The sequence below is a fragment of the Hipposideros armiger genome, unplaced genomic scaffold, assembly GCF_001890085.2.
Source record: "Hipposideros armiger isolate ML-2016 unplaced genomic scaffold, ASM189008v1 scaffold_110, whole genome shotgun sequence".
Lineage (NCBI taxonomy): Eukaryota > Metazoa > Chordata > Mammalia > Chiroptera > Hipposideridae > Hipposideros > Hipposideros armiger.
In genome coordinates this window covers 1,085,182-1,099,602 of record NW_017731460.1, presented here as the reverse complement: position 1 = coordinate 1,099,602, position 14,421 = coordinate 1,085,182, and the positions used below count along the sequence as shown (strand labels likewise).

Sequence of the window (14,421 nt, the reverse complement as noted above, 5' to 3'; positions counted from 1 at the left end):
GGGGGGGACTCCAGCTACCTCCCAAACATGACAGAGCCTGTCCCTTGTCCACTACCCATGTTGCTCCTGAGACCGGGAGTGCTGGTCCTATCATCTAAAACCCTGTCCTGACTCCCAGCCCAGCTTCTCCAACCCTGCACCATCTCCTCTGAGCAACCATGGTCCTAGTCCATAGCTTCCCACTCCCCACAAACCCACCCAAGGATCAAGGATCCTTCCTTGAGTCTTTTTTTCATTTAAACATACTGGTGTATATATTTGCAAATAATACAGAGGGTGCCAAAACAATGTACACACATTTTAAGGAAAACTATTAAAATTGTAATAATATATACCGATAACAAAAGATGAATACAAGTCACATTTGACTTCTGCAATTACAAGAGGTGTTCAAAGTGGTTACCATCAGCGTCCAGACACTTCTGATTACGGCGAACTACTGAGCAATGTTGGCCAAAGTATCCACTTGTATACGTTTTTTTGGTACCCCCGTATGTGTTCCTTGTATTAAAGTCAACTAACAGCAATAAGCAAAAAGAAACCTTTAATCACCTGTAATTTCATCTCACAGAGATAACCACTGTATTATATTACTTTCCAGACTGTATATGCACATATATGCATACATATATTTTTTAAATAACTGATCATAATATACATAGAATTTTGTAATCTGTTTTCATGCAACAATTGATAGTATTTTTCATATCTATTTCTACATTGTCATTTTTTATGTTTATCACTTTTTAATGGCACTTACAAGACAAAACCTTATATTGCAGTTATATATGCACTTGCCTGGCCTCTCCTACACAAGTCTAACAGTCTTCACAACTAGGGACTCTGGATTTTCCATCTCTGGATCCCCATCTCATTCCTACCGCCACCCCACAGTGCTTAACACACGGTAAGTGCATAAGAAATGCTTGGCGAGTAAAGGAATGAGAATGTAAGTAGGTAGGCAGGAGGCTCTTGAATCTGAGAAAGGAGGAGTTACCTGAAGATGTTCCCTGTGAAGAGATTCCTGCAGCCTCTAAACCAGCCACTAAATTACAAAAGCATGATGCACAAAGCAGAGCCTGTGGGTCCTGGGCCCCAAGCAGCCCATACTGTGAGAAAGATTCCAGGGTTTCCCAGTTAAATCAACTGAGTTTTCTCTTAAGGGGAGCAAATAAATTCCAAGGTCCAAGAACCCATGCAGTACTTACCTCATTGACTATATAATCCAACAACTCAAAAATTGCCATGGGAGGTCGGCTGTCCATTCCATAAGCTACAGATTATAACAAAAAGAAAGGAGAGAACACTTCTCAGAAACAGACAGGTTATTTGCCAATAACACATTAGGAGCTGGTCATGGATCCCAAGGACCAGAACAGGGTAGTGGATGATATAGAGACAGAACAGCCGTAGGTCAGGCCTGAACCCAGAGGACCAGCAAAGGCCACAGTCAGCGGCCAGGGTATGAGACTGGGCTCTGCCATGTCCAAGGTTTGTGACCTTGGGCAAACCAACTGACAATTAAGCCTTGTTTTGAGTTTTATAAAGTAGAGATAGATAATAATTATGCCTGCCCTTCCTCCCTTCCTTATATTGAGAGAGGAGCAAATGACATGGTACTGAATAACTAAAAGATTTAGTTTTAATTCTCCCTGAACTTGGGTTTCTTCCTTTTATACCCGAGGGTCACAGGCCAGCCTCAGGGACCATGGCCATCAGCTCTTCCAATGACCCGCCACTGGCTACCCCCAGCCCCAAGGCCTCTCCCTTCATACACACCCTCTCCCATGTGGGCCTCATGAGTGTAACAACCAGGTCTCCCTGGTCAGACAGGAACATCCTGGCAGCAACTATATTAGAAGAGGATAGCTGGGCCAGGGTCTTCCAAGTCCCAGCTTTATTTCCCAGTATGCGCGTTCAAAGAGACAGGCAGAGCTGCAAAGTGCTCATCACCTCAGAGTCAGACCTGGCCACTTACTAGTGTGTGTGGCCTTGGCAACTCAAGCACTCTATGCCTCAGTTTCCTCCTATCTAAAATAGAGATAATAGTGCTCACACACAATTGCTATTAACATTAAAGAATGCTAGGCGAATCCATGAAGATAGAAAATAGGTTAGTGGCTGCCTGCCAAGGGATGGGGTCAGGGGAGTTGGGAATGAATGCTAATGGAGATGGGGTTTCTTTTTTGGGTGATGGAAATGTTCAGGGATTACACAGCGGTAATGGAAGAATATACTAAAAACCACTGAATTGAACACTTTAAAAGGTGTATTTTATGTGTATTTTATCTCAGTAAAAAAAATCTACCTAAAAAAAGAAAATGTCATGATTTTTAAAAATCAGACAATGCTGATAAGTGCTAAGTGCAGTGCTGGGAACACAGTAGCACTCAACAAATGGTAGGAAGTTGTTGGTAATAACAGTAATTTCCTACACCTACCTGGAGACCCCTGCTCTGTTCTCCCTGGCCCCAGCCTGGCATCCAGAGACAGGAAATCAGTCTTGGGAGAACGTACAGATAATCAGCCCTCCAGAAATGCCCAACAGTAAGGGACCCCTATAGTCCAAGCTGGGGACACACCAGGACACTCACAGCTGAGGGGCCTCCCAGGGGTCCTTGGCCTAGGCGGTGTCTCAGCCGCATCTCCCTCCACCTGGCACCCAAACATCAGCTCCAGCTCCTTGGCATCTGGAGGAGGGATGGGATACCTCCCAATCGCCATCTCAACCAGAGAGAGCCCCATGCTCCAGATGTCCGACTGCACCGAGTAGTGAGTACCCTGGAGTCTTTCTGGCTGCAGGAGAGACAGACACAGTTATGATCACCTGTGAGCTATCAGGCCCACACAGAAGAGGGATAGGTGAGTCTCCATGGATGCTCAAGGGAGCCTCAGGACTTCCTGCCCCTTTGAGACGGATGTGCTTGCACTGCAGGAGAGTGGGCTACCCGGCATGTCCCGGCCCTGGGTCTGCTGATACATTTTAGCTTCTGCCCCTTTCCAGAGCTCACATTCTATTTCAATACCTGCACTAACCTCTTAAATTTGGCCTCTCGCCTGCCCCCAAATACTGTGCTTACCAAATCTTAGACAGCGCCGATTGCTCTGGCCCCTTCTCAATACTCGGTCTCCCCTGTAACCTGCCCTAAACAGTATCCAACTTGGCTGAACTCTGGCTGCTGCTTCGGCTGGGAGTCCAGCTTTGCCCAACCTGATCGCTGTCTGTGTGAGTGGGGCAGCCCATCCAGAGCCCAGCAGGAAGGCTCATCTTGTTACCCGAGTCTGAAACATGAAGCTTCTGGACCGTGGGTCATAGATGAGGTGGTGTGCTAGGTAGAAAGAACACTGGCCTTACAAGTCAGGGAAGCTGAGTTCTAAGTTTAGCATTGCCACTGACTCACTGTTCTTAGACAACGTGGAATGGTAGAAAAGGCAAAGAATCGGGGGTTAGGAGACCTGGGTTCAAATCCCCACTCTAGGACCTCTAAGCTACGTGACCCTGAGCCTCTGTTTCCTCATCTAGGAAATGGGGCTCACGATGATGGGAACAGTAACAACATAAAAAAATACCTGCTCTCCTTATTAGGGTTACTGAGAAGGTCAAAGCAAATAAAAATGTATTTGGATGTTGCAAAATGCTATTGTTATTGGAGGGAAAAGTCAAAGAAAAAAGTATAGTTCTATATAAAAGCATCATTTTTATTGAGCATTATTTGGAATAGCACATGTATTTCAAGAACTCTACAAAAAAATCTTTATTCTGGCCATCATACATTCTCTGGACAGCAAATTAACTTCTCCCATAGGATTTTTCTCTAACTCCACACTGAACTATTCTGGAACTGACCACATAACCACAAAAACCCAAACCATTAAAATCTGGATCAGTAAGTCCCAGGACCTGTTAATTGATTTTGAATTTGAGAATTGGCAGTCGAGTGGCCAAGGGTGCTAGCTGCCCAGTTTTTAGACATGTGCGGAAGAAGCAATGAGGGGATGACAGGGAGAGAATGGACGAGAGCTCCGAAAGGCCCATGGCTTTCATGTTTCTTAAGACTGGGTTACTGGAGTGGAGGGTGGAGATGTGGGTCAGCACCAGCTGAGTGATGTGGACAGTGACTGGAGTTGCGGTGGGGCAGGCAAGAAGGAATGAAGATGTGGACATGAACTTCCCCATAGGGAGGCCAGGAGCAGCTGACAAATCCTACCTAAGAGTCATGTGAGGGCGTGCTGTGCAAAGGGAGACTTACTGTCAAGAAAGAGACCTAGCTTTCAATCCTGGCTCTGAAAGGTAAGGGAGCAGATCACTTAACCTTCCTCAATCTAGAGTTCCTCATCTCTAAAATGGGAATAATAATCTTTACTTCCTGGGACAACCACATAGATTAAATGAGATCACTCAAAGATACGGATGTGCTTAAAAGAGAACTCATAAAACACTCTATGCCATAAGATGCCCTGAGCCTCCGTGCCTGCCCCCCTCCAATCCTTGCATGCACTCATATCCACCTCCACAGAGACATCCCACTCACTCTAATGCTCCTCTACTCTGCCACACTCAGCACTCACCAGTCACACTTCTCCCTCTCTGTATTATCCTCAGAAGTGTGCCAGCCATTACCCACCCATTCAGTCAACCAAACATTCACCCACCTGAGTACCCACTGTGTGCCATGCCCCAGGCCAGACCCTAGGGACAACAGGGACACCTACGGCCCTAACCCTGCCCCCAAGAAGCTCGCTGTATGGAAAAGGGAAGAGAACAAGCTGGCGCTGCCATGGGCATGGGCACAGCCACACACACAGCTCTGGTGATAGTGGGAACCACTGAAGTTAGAAGCAGGAAGGAAGACCCTCCATGACGAGGTATCAGCTGAATTAGAGCGGACTCCAGCCCAGGGACCAGGTAGGTATGCTGTGGTGAGAAGCAGGGGCAGTTAACTGGGAGACGTGGTGAGGAAGAAGAGGCCGGACTGGGGACACAATTCTGAATAGACTCACAGGAGTCAGGGGCCACTGGATGCCGAAAGGATGGGGAACTAGAAAGGGTAGCTGATGCTCAGGTCTCTACCTTGGGAAACCAAGGAAACAGTGATGCCACTTTTTGGTAATGGAAGAGAAAAGGTGGGGCAATGTGGGGTGGGGCCATTTCTGGGCATGTTGGGTTTGAAGTTCAGAAGACAATCAGGTAGAGGTGTCCAGAGGGTAGATGGAGTTCACAATCTCTTCAGAATGGAAGCTAAGCTCTGGGAAACATCCCAATTGCTGGCAACAGCAGAAGCTGTGATCCTACAATCTCTTCTACTAAGAGGCCCAGTACCCCAATTATGCTCCAAGGCGAGACCATTTCCCCATTACACTGTGATCTCCTCAGGGAGGAACCACAATACTTCATCCCTCATTTCCCCCACTCCCCCATCACCAGGCTCTGCCTTCACAGGGAAAGGCACCCACTTCGCTCCTGATCAGGCGAAAAGCGCAAGACATGGAATTCGCTGCTCATACCGACATGTAGGACCTTGTGCCCACGAAGGAGTTGGCCATGGAGTCGATGAGCTGTCCGCTAACCCCAAAGTCACAGAGCTTGATCTCCCCACGAGAGTTCACTAGGATGTTGGAAGGCTTGACATCTGCAGGGAAAAGAAGAAAAGTAGGGAAATAATACAGATAGGCTGGGAGGGAAAGGGTCAGTGCTCCACAGACCAGCCTTGACCGTGAGTCCCAGGACGTGCCCCCACCCCACTACAGAGCCAGCCTTCAGCTTGCAAACACTGGACACCAAGGCCCTCTTGTTCCCCCTTGTTCAGGGTGCAAGGAAGGGCTGTCAGGAGAGGAAGTGGCAAGCTGCTGTAGAAACAGGACAGAAAGCCAATGGATTCCCACTCTTTGAGAATCCAGACTTGGCCAGATGACCCACAGGAAGGAGTCAGTTACCATGCATAATCAAGATCTCAAAGTTCAGGGGACGGCCAGGTGGCTCGGTTGGTTAGAGCGCGTGCTCTGAACAACAAGGTTGCCAGTTCGATTCCCAAATGGGCCAGTGAGCTGCGCCCTGCGCAACTACTGGGTTGTTGGAAAAGTCATGACATATTCTTCTGGTTTTTGTTGCAAAAATGCATCAAGACTTTTCTGACAACTCAGTAGATTGAAGACAACGACTTGAGCTGATCTTCCACTGAGCTGCTGGTGGGCAGCCAGATGACTCAGTTGGTTAGAGCACGTGCTCTTAACAACAAGGTTGCTGGTTGGATTCCCGCATGGGATGGTGGGCTGTGCCCACCACAACTAGATTGAAAACGGTGACTGGACTTGGAACTGAGCTGCGCCCTCCACAACTAGACTGAAACAACGACTTGACTTGGAGCTAATGGGTCCTAGAAAAACACACTGTTCCCCAATACAATTTAAAAATAAATAAATAAAATTGGCCTTGTTTAAAAAAAAAAAGATTTCCAAGTCTATTGCTTCAACCACCCCTGTTGGCAAGACACAGTATCTATGCTTGGATCATAAGGCAGGAGGAAGAACATGAATAATAAGACCTGCATGCTTGCTGAGGCTACAGACCAAAGACTAAAAAGGGATGGGGTGGGACTTCCTGTCCTTGACCTCAGTTCCAAGCACAGACCATGTGGGTTTTATGAATATGTATGGCAGGGGTTAGGAGGAGCTAACATGACTCTTTCCCTGAAGTCATTTATTTCTGACACAGCCTACACAGTTGCATTTACCTGTTAGTCAAGGAGAGCCCCTCTCTGTCAAGAGAAGTAGGGGGGCCTCAAAAACTGCTCCTCAGAGTGGTCAAGGAAGTGCCCCCAAAACCAGTGCTGTCCCCCTTCCCTGCACGTGGACCTTCCCCACTTCCCGCCTTGGCTGCCATCACCACTACTAGTCCACTGGCCCTTCCCTTTGCAGAGAGAGGTAAACTCCCAAGTGTTTTTCTTCCACCATCTTCTCTGATTCAAAAGCTGCCTGTACAGTGAGCAGACGAGAGCCAAGTATTCTCCTTTACATTTGGGAAAACTAAGGCTGGAACTTGGAAAAAGTCCCCCGGCCAGGGCTTGGTGGGCAGACATTAGCAAACATGAGACCCACTCCAAAGCAGGCCCCACCCAGGGGCCAACTGATAAACTGTGACAGGGAATCTTTGACAGAAGTAATATAGACACTATATAGAACATCTGGAGAATCAGAAAAAAACCTAATCCCCATAATTTCAACCTACCAGAACCACTGTTAACATTTTATTTTTCCTTTCAATACTGTCATGTGAATGCATTTATTTATTCTTAAATGGAATCTAACAGGCATATTCAAGTATTTTTCCACAAATTGAAAAAAAAAATCACCCTCTTATATCCCAGTCAGTCCTCTCCCTGCCCCACCCCACCTAGCCCCTCCTCATCTCCAGCCCAAGGGGGTCATAATCACAGTCCCTCACCAGCTCTAGCCCCTCTCCACCCACCATCAGCTCCACAAGGGAGAGAGGGTGGCTGTCTGCCTCCTCACTAACCCAGAGCCAGGACAAGACCTAGCACTCTGCAGGTGCTCCAAAACACTGTGAAAGACTGACCTAAACCCACCCTACACCAATGCACACATCCCAAGCCATCTGTGGGTCTTCCTAAGACCCAGCCCTCATAATGTCACAGGATACGAGAACTTTCCAAATCCTCAGCATCTCCGCATCTCCTCCATAGCGACTTTTAGAATGTAGGCATCAGGAGTGGCCTTAGGAGGCATCTAGTTCCTCCCTTCATGGCGGAGACAAAATGTCTAAGGCCCAAAGGGGTCCGGGGCTTGTCTGAGGTCAGACAGTAAATACTGGATAAAGTTGGAACCAGAAGTCACAGCTTCTATGCCTAAATCTGTCCTCTTCTCTCATGCCTCACTCTTGCTGCCACATTACTCAACTGTTTCACGTATTCACCTAATGTTCAGCGAGCATCTACTACGAGCCAGGGATCAGGCACCATACCAGGGAGACAACAACGAGCAAACTGATCAACCTGGATAAAGTGAGGGAGTGAGCTGTGTGGCCTCCTGGAGAATTACGTCAAGCACATGGGGAGATTATAAACTTCAGGAGCCCAGGGACTAGCTTTTCTTTTGTTTCTTTTCCAAGGCCTAATATTAGGACAGGCCCAGACACACACTCTCAGCCGAGGAGGCCCTCCTCTCCACAGTGCTGTGGCCCTGTCAAACAGAGGACAGGTCTGACCCTGGAAGTCAGTGCTCCATGTATAGAAAGTGACACTGAGTAACAGCCCAGAGCTGGAAGAGCCAGGCGTGTGACAGTGCTTAGTGCAACCTGGCAGGGAGCACCCAGGAAGCTCGCCAACATGAGCCCCTCGCCCACACCCCCACCACATGCCATGGCCCTTCAACCCTGTGCCTGCACCACCAACACGAAGCTTTAGCTCCCTCATCTTCTAAAGGCTCCCATGGCCTGTTTAGGGTGGACTTGTTAGGCCTTGTTTTAAAGTGAAAGAGCGGAGGTGGCTTAAGGGACAGAGATCTGTATTCAAATCCTGGCCCTGCCACCTGCTCTACATGTGGCCTTGAGCAAGCCACTTCACTTCGCTAGTCTGTGGTTTGCCTCTCAGTAGAGTGGTGATAATAATCGCAGTTCTTGCAACCTCGCCAGATGGAGACCAGGATCAATCTAATGCAGTGTGGGCACTTAAATAGCACACCATGTGACAGGAACTGAAAGAATGGTTCTTTCATAGGTTGCCCTCCAAGAGAAGACAGCACCAGTGCCCTCCCCCAGGGCCTGGGAACGCCTTCCTCTGTGGGCTCAGACACTTGTCTCCAGGCTGCAGCTGCTGCTCAGGAGTAGCTGCACTGCCTCTGTAGCTGTCCTCGTATCTGATTTCTATTCAGATGGCAAGCAAGCCTCCTTTTTTTCAATCTTATGTAACACACTTTCCTCCATCCCTGGCTGTCAGCTCCAGCTTCCCCCACCAGATCCAGGAAACAGCACTGCCTGGGAGGCTGCAAAGATCCATGATGGGGTGGGGTCAGAGAGGAGCAGAGGGAAACCTGGGGGCCGCTTCCCTGCTTGGACCATATCCGTCCTGGGAGCCAGATGCACTGCACACTGGCCCCTCCTGATGACCCAGGAAGCCTGACAAGAAGTTGCTTGGAGACCAGGGCACACTAAATCCCTCAACTCCAGCATGTAGCTGGAGTGGCCAGGCTGGGACAAGCTCCTCACTGGCAGCTCCAGCCAAGTCGGGATCTTCTCTGGAGACAGAAGAGGTACACGTCAGACAAGGCCAGAGAGAGAGTGTCCCCTCCAACTGTCAGTATCCACATCTGCTTTCTATAATCGCGACCCCTCCCTCCTCCCCTGTTCCTGCCCCCAATATCTTCCTCCTCCAGTGGGACAGCCCCTGCACAGAGCCTGCAGTGGCTCCCATCTGCCTTACAGTACCGTCCAAGCCCCTCGACCCGCCTTTCCAAGCCCTCCACTGTCCCTCCTCACCTCCCCAACGTGTCTCCATGTCCACCCCTCCAGGCTCATGGTCACCCACCTTTCTATGCTGGTCTTGAGCTGGTCTGTCCATCTAAAACATCCTCCTTTCCCACCCACCCTCTTCCCTCTATTTCTAGGTGCCTAGTCCTTCTAAGTCCCCTTCCCAACTTGGAATACTGCCCTGCTCCTGAAGCCCGGGGTCTTAATTGGCTTCCTCCCACTTCTTTCCTAGCAGCAACCTTAAAACTTGTTCAAATCACAGGCCCAGTGCCTCCCTACTTCCTGAAGCCTTCTCCAGGCCTTGGGTTCTCTTTCTGAGTGAGGCTGGGAGAAGCCCCAGCACCTGCTGGGCCAGGCTACACTCTGGAGGAGGCATCCACCACCAGCTAGCCTCCCAGGCTGACAAGCTTACTAGGAAACCCCTAAGATGCTAAGGTTGGATACTTCCACCCTGCTCAGCCTCTGCAAGTGAGGATGGACAAACCCCACTTCTCTAAAAATGAAAAACTAAGTGGAAGAAAATATGTTCTTCTCTGATACTTTCTTTCCCAGAAATAATCACTGTTCAAAGCCCCCTGATTTTCCCCCAAGAGCACACTATTTTAACTTAATTTCTCTCTTTAACAAGGGGTTTGGATTAAATAATTCAACAAGTCATTTATTTATTCTATAAACACTTATAGAGTGCCTGCACTGAAATGAGTAGAAAGGACACAGTCCCTATCTTCAAGGCCGATACCACTAAGGGAGACAGAATCCAACAAATAACAATAAGGTGTGCACACGTGTGTGACAGGAAAGGCAAAGAGAGAGGCATGGTCAGGGCACTGTGGACTCGGTCTAAATTCTTCCCAACAGCCGGGATCGATGCCAGCCTGACATCGGCAAGGCCCCATCAGGCAGCTGAAGCAAGATGAGTATCAGTCCCCATATGGTACTGTGATCAAGAGACCTCAGTGTGTTTGCTTTAGGCCAGAGGTCGGCAAACTTTTGAGATGGAAGAGCCACCGGGGTCAGCCAACTGCGGCTCGCGAGACACAGGCTCTGAAGTAAAATTGAAAATGAAAATAAAACTATCATCATTTCACTTATAAAATTTTTAAAGGATATTATTCACATAATGGTGATTATGTAAAAATATATTTATGGCTCTCAAATAATTTTTAAATTGTTGTGAGGGATTGGCTCTTCCAGGGGTCGGCAAACTTGTGAGACGGAACATACCCAAAGAGCCGCATGTGGCTTGCGAGCCGCAGTTTGTCGACCTCTGGGTTAGGCTAATATTACAAGAAGTTGCATTCTCTATTGGTAGGGGGAGAAAGGAAGGCAAGATGGAAGAAGGCAGGACATGGAGAAATGAAAGGGCAGAGGAGTAGGGGAGGCAATGGGGAACATAAGAGAAACAGGAAAGGAGAGATGGAAGGAAGAAATGAGGGACCCAGAAGCAAGCTGAGTGACACTTAGACACCCGACTGGCTCATCTGTGACAAAGGTTGAGTCCAAAAGTAAGATGATCTTGAACAAGTGAGAGTTAAAGGTTAAAAAAAAGATTTTTAGGGGCCAGCCGAGTGGTTCAGCTGGTTAAGGGCGCGAGCTCTGAGCAGCAGGGTTGCCGGTTCGATTCCTACATGGGCCAGTGAGCTGCGCCCAAGCTGAGCTGCCAATAAGCTGCCAACAGATGGCAGGATGGCTCAGCTAGTGAGAGCGTGTGCTCCCAACAACAAGGTTGCCAGTGCGACTCCCGCATGGGATGGTGGACTATGCCCACCCGCAACTAAGACTGAACATGGCTCCTTGACCTGAGCTGCCCTGACCTGTGGCCAGGCGGCCGGATGGCAACTGGATTTGGAGCTCAGCTGGCTGCACCCTCCACAACTAAGACTGAAGGACAACAACTTGGCTGTTCCCCTTCCCCAATTCCCCAACACTGTTCCCCTTACCAATTCCCCAATAAAATCTTTAAAAAAAAAAAGATTTTTAAATGGTGACTGTAGACTTCAAATGACCTCTTCTTTGCATCCCTGTTAGAGCCTTCTTCTAAAGATGAAGAAACAGAAGGGAAAGGTAGTAGACCCTGAAAAGTCAAATAAGTCTCCACAGAGCCACCTCCAGTTATCCATGGCCTCAAGGAACTAATTAAGTAGCAAAGATAATTAAAATTCAGAGACAAATCCCAAACCCTTCAATTAGCATGACCTGTAACCTCTTTTTCCCACCCAACCTTCCCTAAGAACATTAAAAAGAAACTCCAGCTTTCTCCCCTGGCTGCCTTCCCCCAGCCAAGGGGAATGGCTACAGCCAGAAGTCTGGGGTGGGAGGATGGGGGGCAGCAAGCCCAGCCAGCCTAGGAAGACATCACAGCAGCTCTGGGTCATTGAGCACCTGCTATGCCAAGCCTTCTAAATATACTGTCTTCTTTAATATTCAAAAAACAGTGTGAAGCAAGCATTATAAACCCTTGTGTGCAGATGAGAAACACTGAGGCCCAGAACTATCCATCAAGATTACACTAATGGCAGAGGCTAAAGTAGAACCCAAAGACTCATTGATTATCCAGAGCCTAGATAATCTGGGTCTGGACAACAGAGCAAATGGCAAACCATAGTAAGTTGTACTCCAAAGTTTCAGAAAAGCCATTAAGTTGTAGGTGAAGGTGGTCAAGAGGCACAAACTTCCAGTTATAAGATAAATAAGCCCTGGAGATGTAATGTACAGCAAGCACATGACTACAGTTAACAATACTGTACTGCATACTTAAAAGCTGCTAAGAGAGTAGATCTTAAAAGTTCTTGTCACAAGAAAAAAATTGTAACTGTGTGGTGATGGATGTTAACTAAACTTATTGTGGTGATTATTTTACAATACATACATACATATATCAAATCATTGGTATACACCTAAAACTAATACAATGTTATATGTCAATTATATCTCAATTTTTTAAAAGTTGTGGTTAGGGGAGGGCGTCACTCACGTAACAGATGTAACAAGCTTAATCTGGGGACAGGATGTGACTTGGGGTAGGTTAAAATCCTTGGAATCTGCTTGTCGGAGAAAAGAACTCTGTGCTCCGGTTTAGTAAGTGAGCGCTTCTGTCTGAGCACCAGCTCATTCTCTTCCTTGACAAGTCTAACTGCAAGAAACAGCGGGAACTGGAGGTTGTTTCCCACCTCCTTCTGACTAACAACTGAGTTCAACAGGGAGCCTCTGGAGCAGCGTGCCAGGTCCTAACAAGCAGCTATTTTTATCTCTCTCCACTTGCAAGATTTTTGCAACCAGGTCCAGCAATTGCACTTAAATTTTTAGTTTTGAAATGCTTTAATTTTCTACCTCTGTGCACCCCTGTCTGCAAATTCACTGCTCATATCCAACCCAAAAGGCACATAAATGCTGACAATTAAACATGAGATGATGTTGCAAGAGTCAGTATTTGGTTTTCATCAGCACAAGCCATTCTAAGAAATGGTCTAAATTTTTAAAATAGGATGTAACAAAAGCCAGAGGAAAACGTATAGGGGTTACACTAAAGAGAGACAGAAAGAGGGGAAGGAAAGGAAAGAAGGGCAGTAAAGAAAAAGCTTATGGGTCCTAGATCCCCTGATCTTTCATTTTTAATGATCCTTACTTGGCAGAGCAGCCCAATTTTACAGATACAGAAATTACCGCTCAAGTGAAGTCCCTTACCAAAGGTCATAAATAACCTTTCTATTAAAAGAACCTGCCTTAAAATAGTGTATTTCCCCTCCAGACTATTCTAGGCTATTTCAGAAGACAAGCAGATCACAAAGCCAATCCACCACCATTAGGCAGGAAAACAATGTTGGCTAACTCAGATATTCATCATCTGCTACTCAAGAAAGGAAAATTAGCTAAAAACCGATTTTGACTGGCTAAAGAGTTTGCTCAGCAGGCGGAGAAGGGATAAAGAAAGACAATGGAAAAGAAAAGAAAAGGTAGAGACAGGCTGGAGAGCCATTCATTTTAAAATGGAGAGTGGGAGAGAATTTCTAGGAAACATCACTGTGTTTATGGTGATCCAAGCTCCACCAAAGTAAGGCATTATTACCATTGGTGCCTGGGTCACAGCTCAGCATGATTCACCACAGAAGTCTGGAAAGGAAGTCAAGAGGCCACTCACCAGTCATTCCTAGCTTAGCTTGGGACAAGTCCCTAAAGGAAGCACTAAAAGAGTGTGATTGGCAATTTAAGGACAAATGTAAGCCAAAAGTAATGACGTTCCTTGTGTAGTCTACAAAGAAAAACCCTCTCCCCCCGCCCCCACTTCTTTGGAAGAAGTGTTCTTTCCTCACCTCAACCAACTGCTTCAGGTGGAGACTGACCACCTCTTCCATGATGCTTCCCCTAAAGGGACCCGCGGAAGCCTTCTCCCTCCTCCAACTTCCCATCTGCTTTACTTGAGGAGCTAGAGACAAATTCATCTAGAAGCCATCATCCATCGCTGTGGCTCTAGCAGCTGAGATCATTCCAGAGAGAACGTGACTCTCATTCCTAACCGAGACCAGCATACTGGATTCCAGCTACGTATTAGCCACCCTCTGGTTCTCCGCATCTGTAAGGTGGGGCAGTCTAGACAGTGTTCAAAGGAATCAGCCTCCCTGTAGATTCACTATCCCCTTGAGGATTTCACCACGTGGCTGGGCGATGAGACTGGTGGGCAAAGGAAGCAGAAGTGCTGCCAGGGCAGCCTCCTGGACACCATGGCAACTTAAGGATCAAGGCACAGACAACATCTTCTGACACACACAGGGACTGTGCTCAGGACAGAAACCTGTGTGCAGCCTCAGGGGCCACCCTGACTTTTTGTCTCAGGGAGGCCTGGTGACATGCCAGAAATGGCCTGGCAGGCTGGACAGTGCCTTGCAAGGGTTGCAAAACCTACTCAGAAACTTATTACATGTGAATCTGCTACCAATAGCTTG

General features: G+C 47.6%; 1 protein-coding gene across 2 annotated transcripts in view; it reads right to left on the bottom strand.

The window, feature by feature from the left end:
• MAP2K1 (mitogen-activated protein kinase kinase 1) overlaps window positions 1–14,421 on the bottom strand; it is a 75,431-nt gene that overhangs the window by 4,001 nt on the left and 57,009 nt on the right. For both annotated transcript variants that reach the window (XM_019647319.1, XM_019647320.1), the window contains exons 6-8: window positions 5,506–5,630; window positions 2,595–2,796; window positions 1,209–1,273 (exon numbers count right to left, since the gene is read on the bottom strand). In XM_019647319.1, the coding sequence (XP_019502864.1) occupies window positions 1,209–1,273; window positions 2,595–2,796; window positions 5,506–5,630 (392 nt within the window). The remainder of the gene's footprint in view (window positions 1–1,208; window positions 1,274–2,594; window positions 2,797–5,505; window positions 5,631–14,421) is intronic.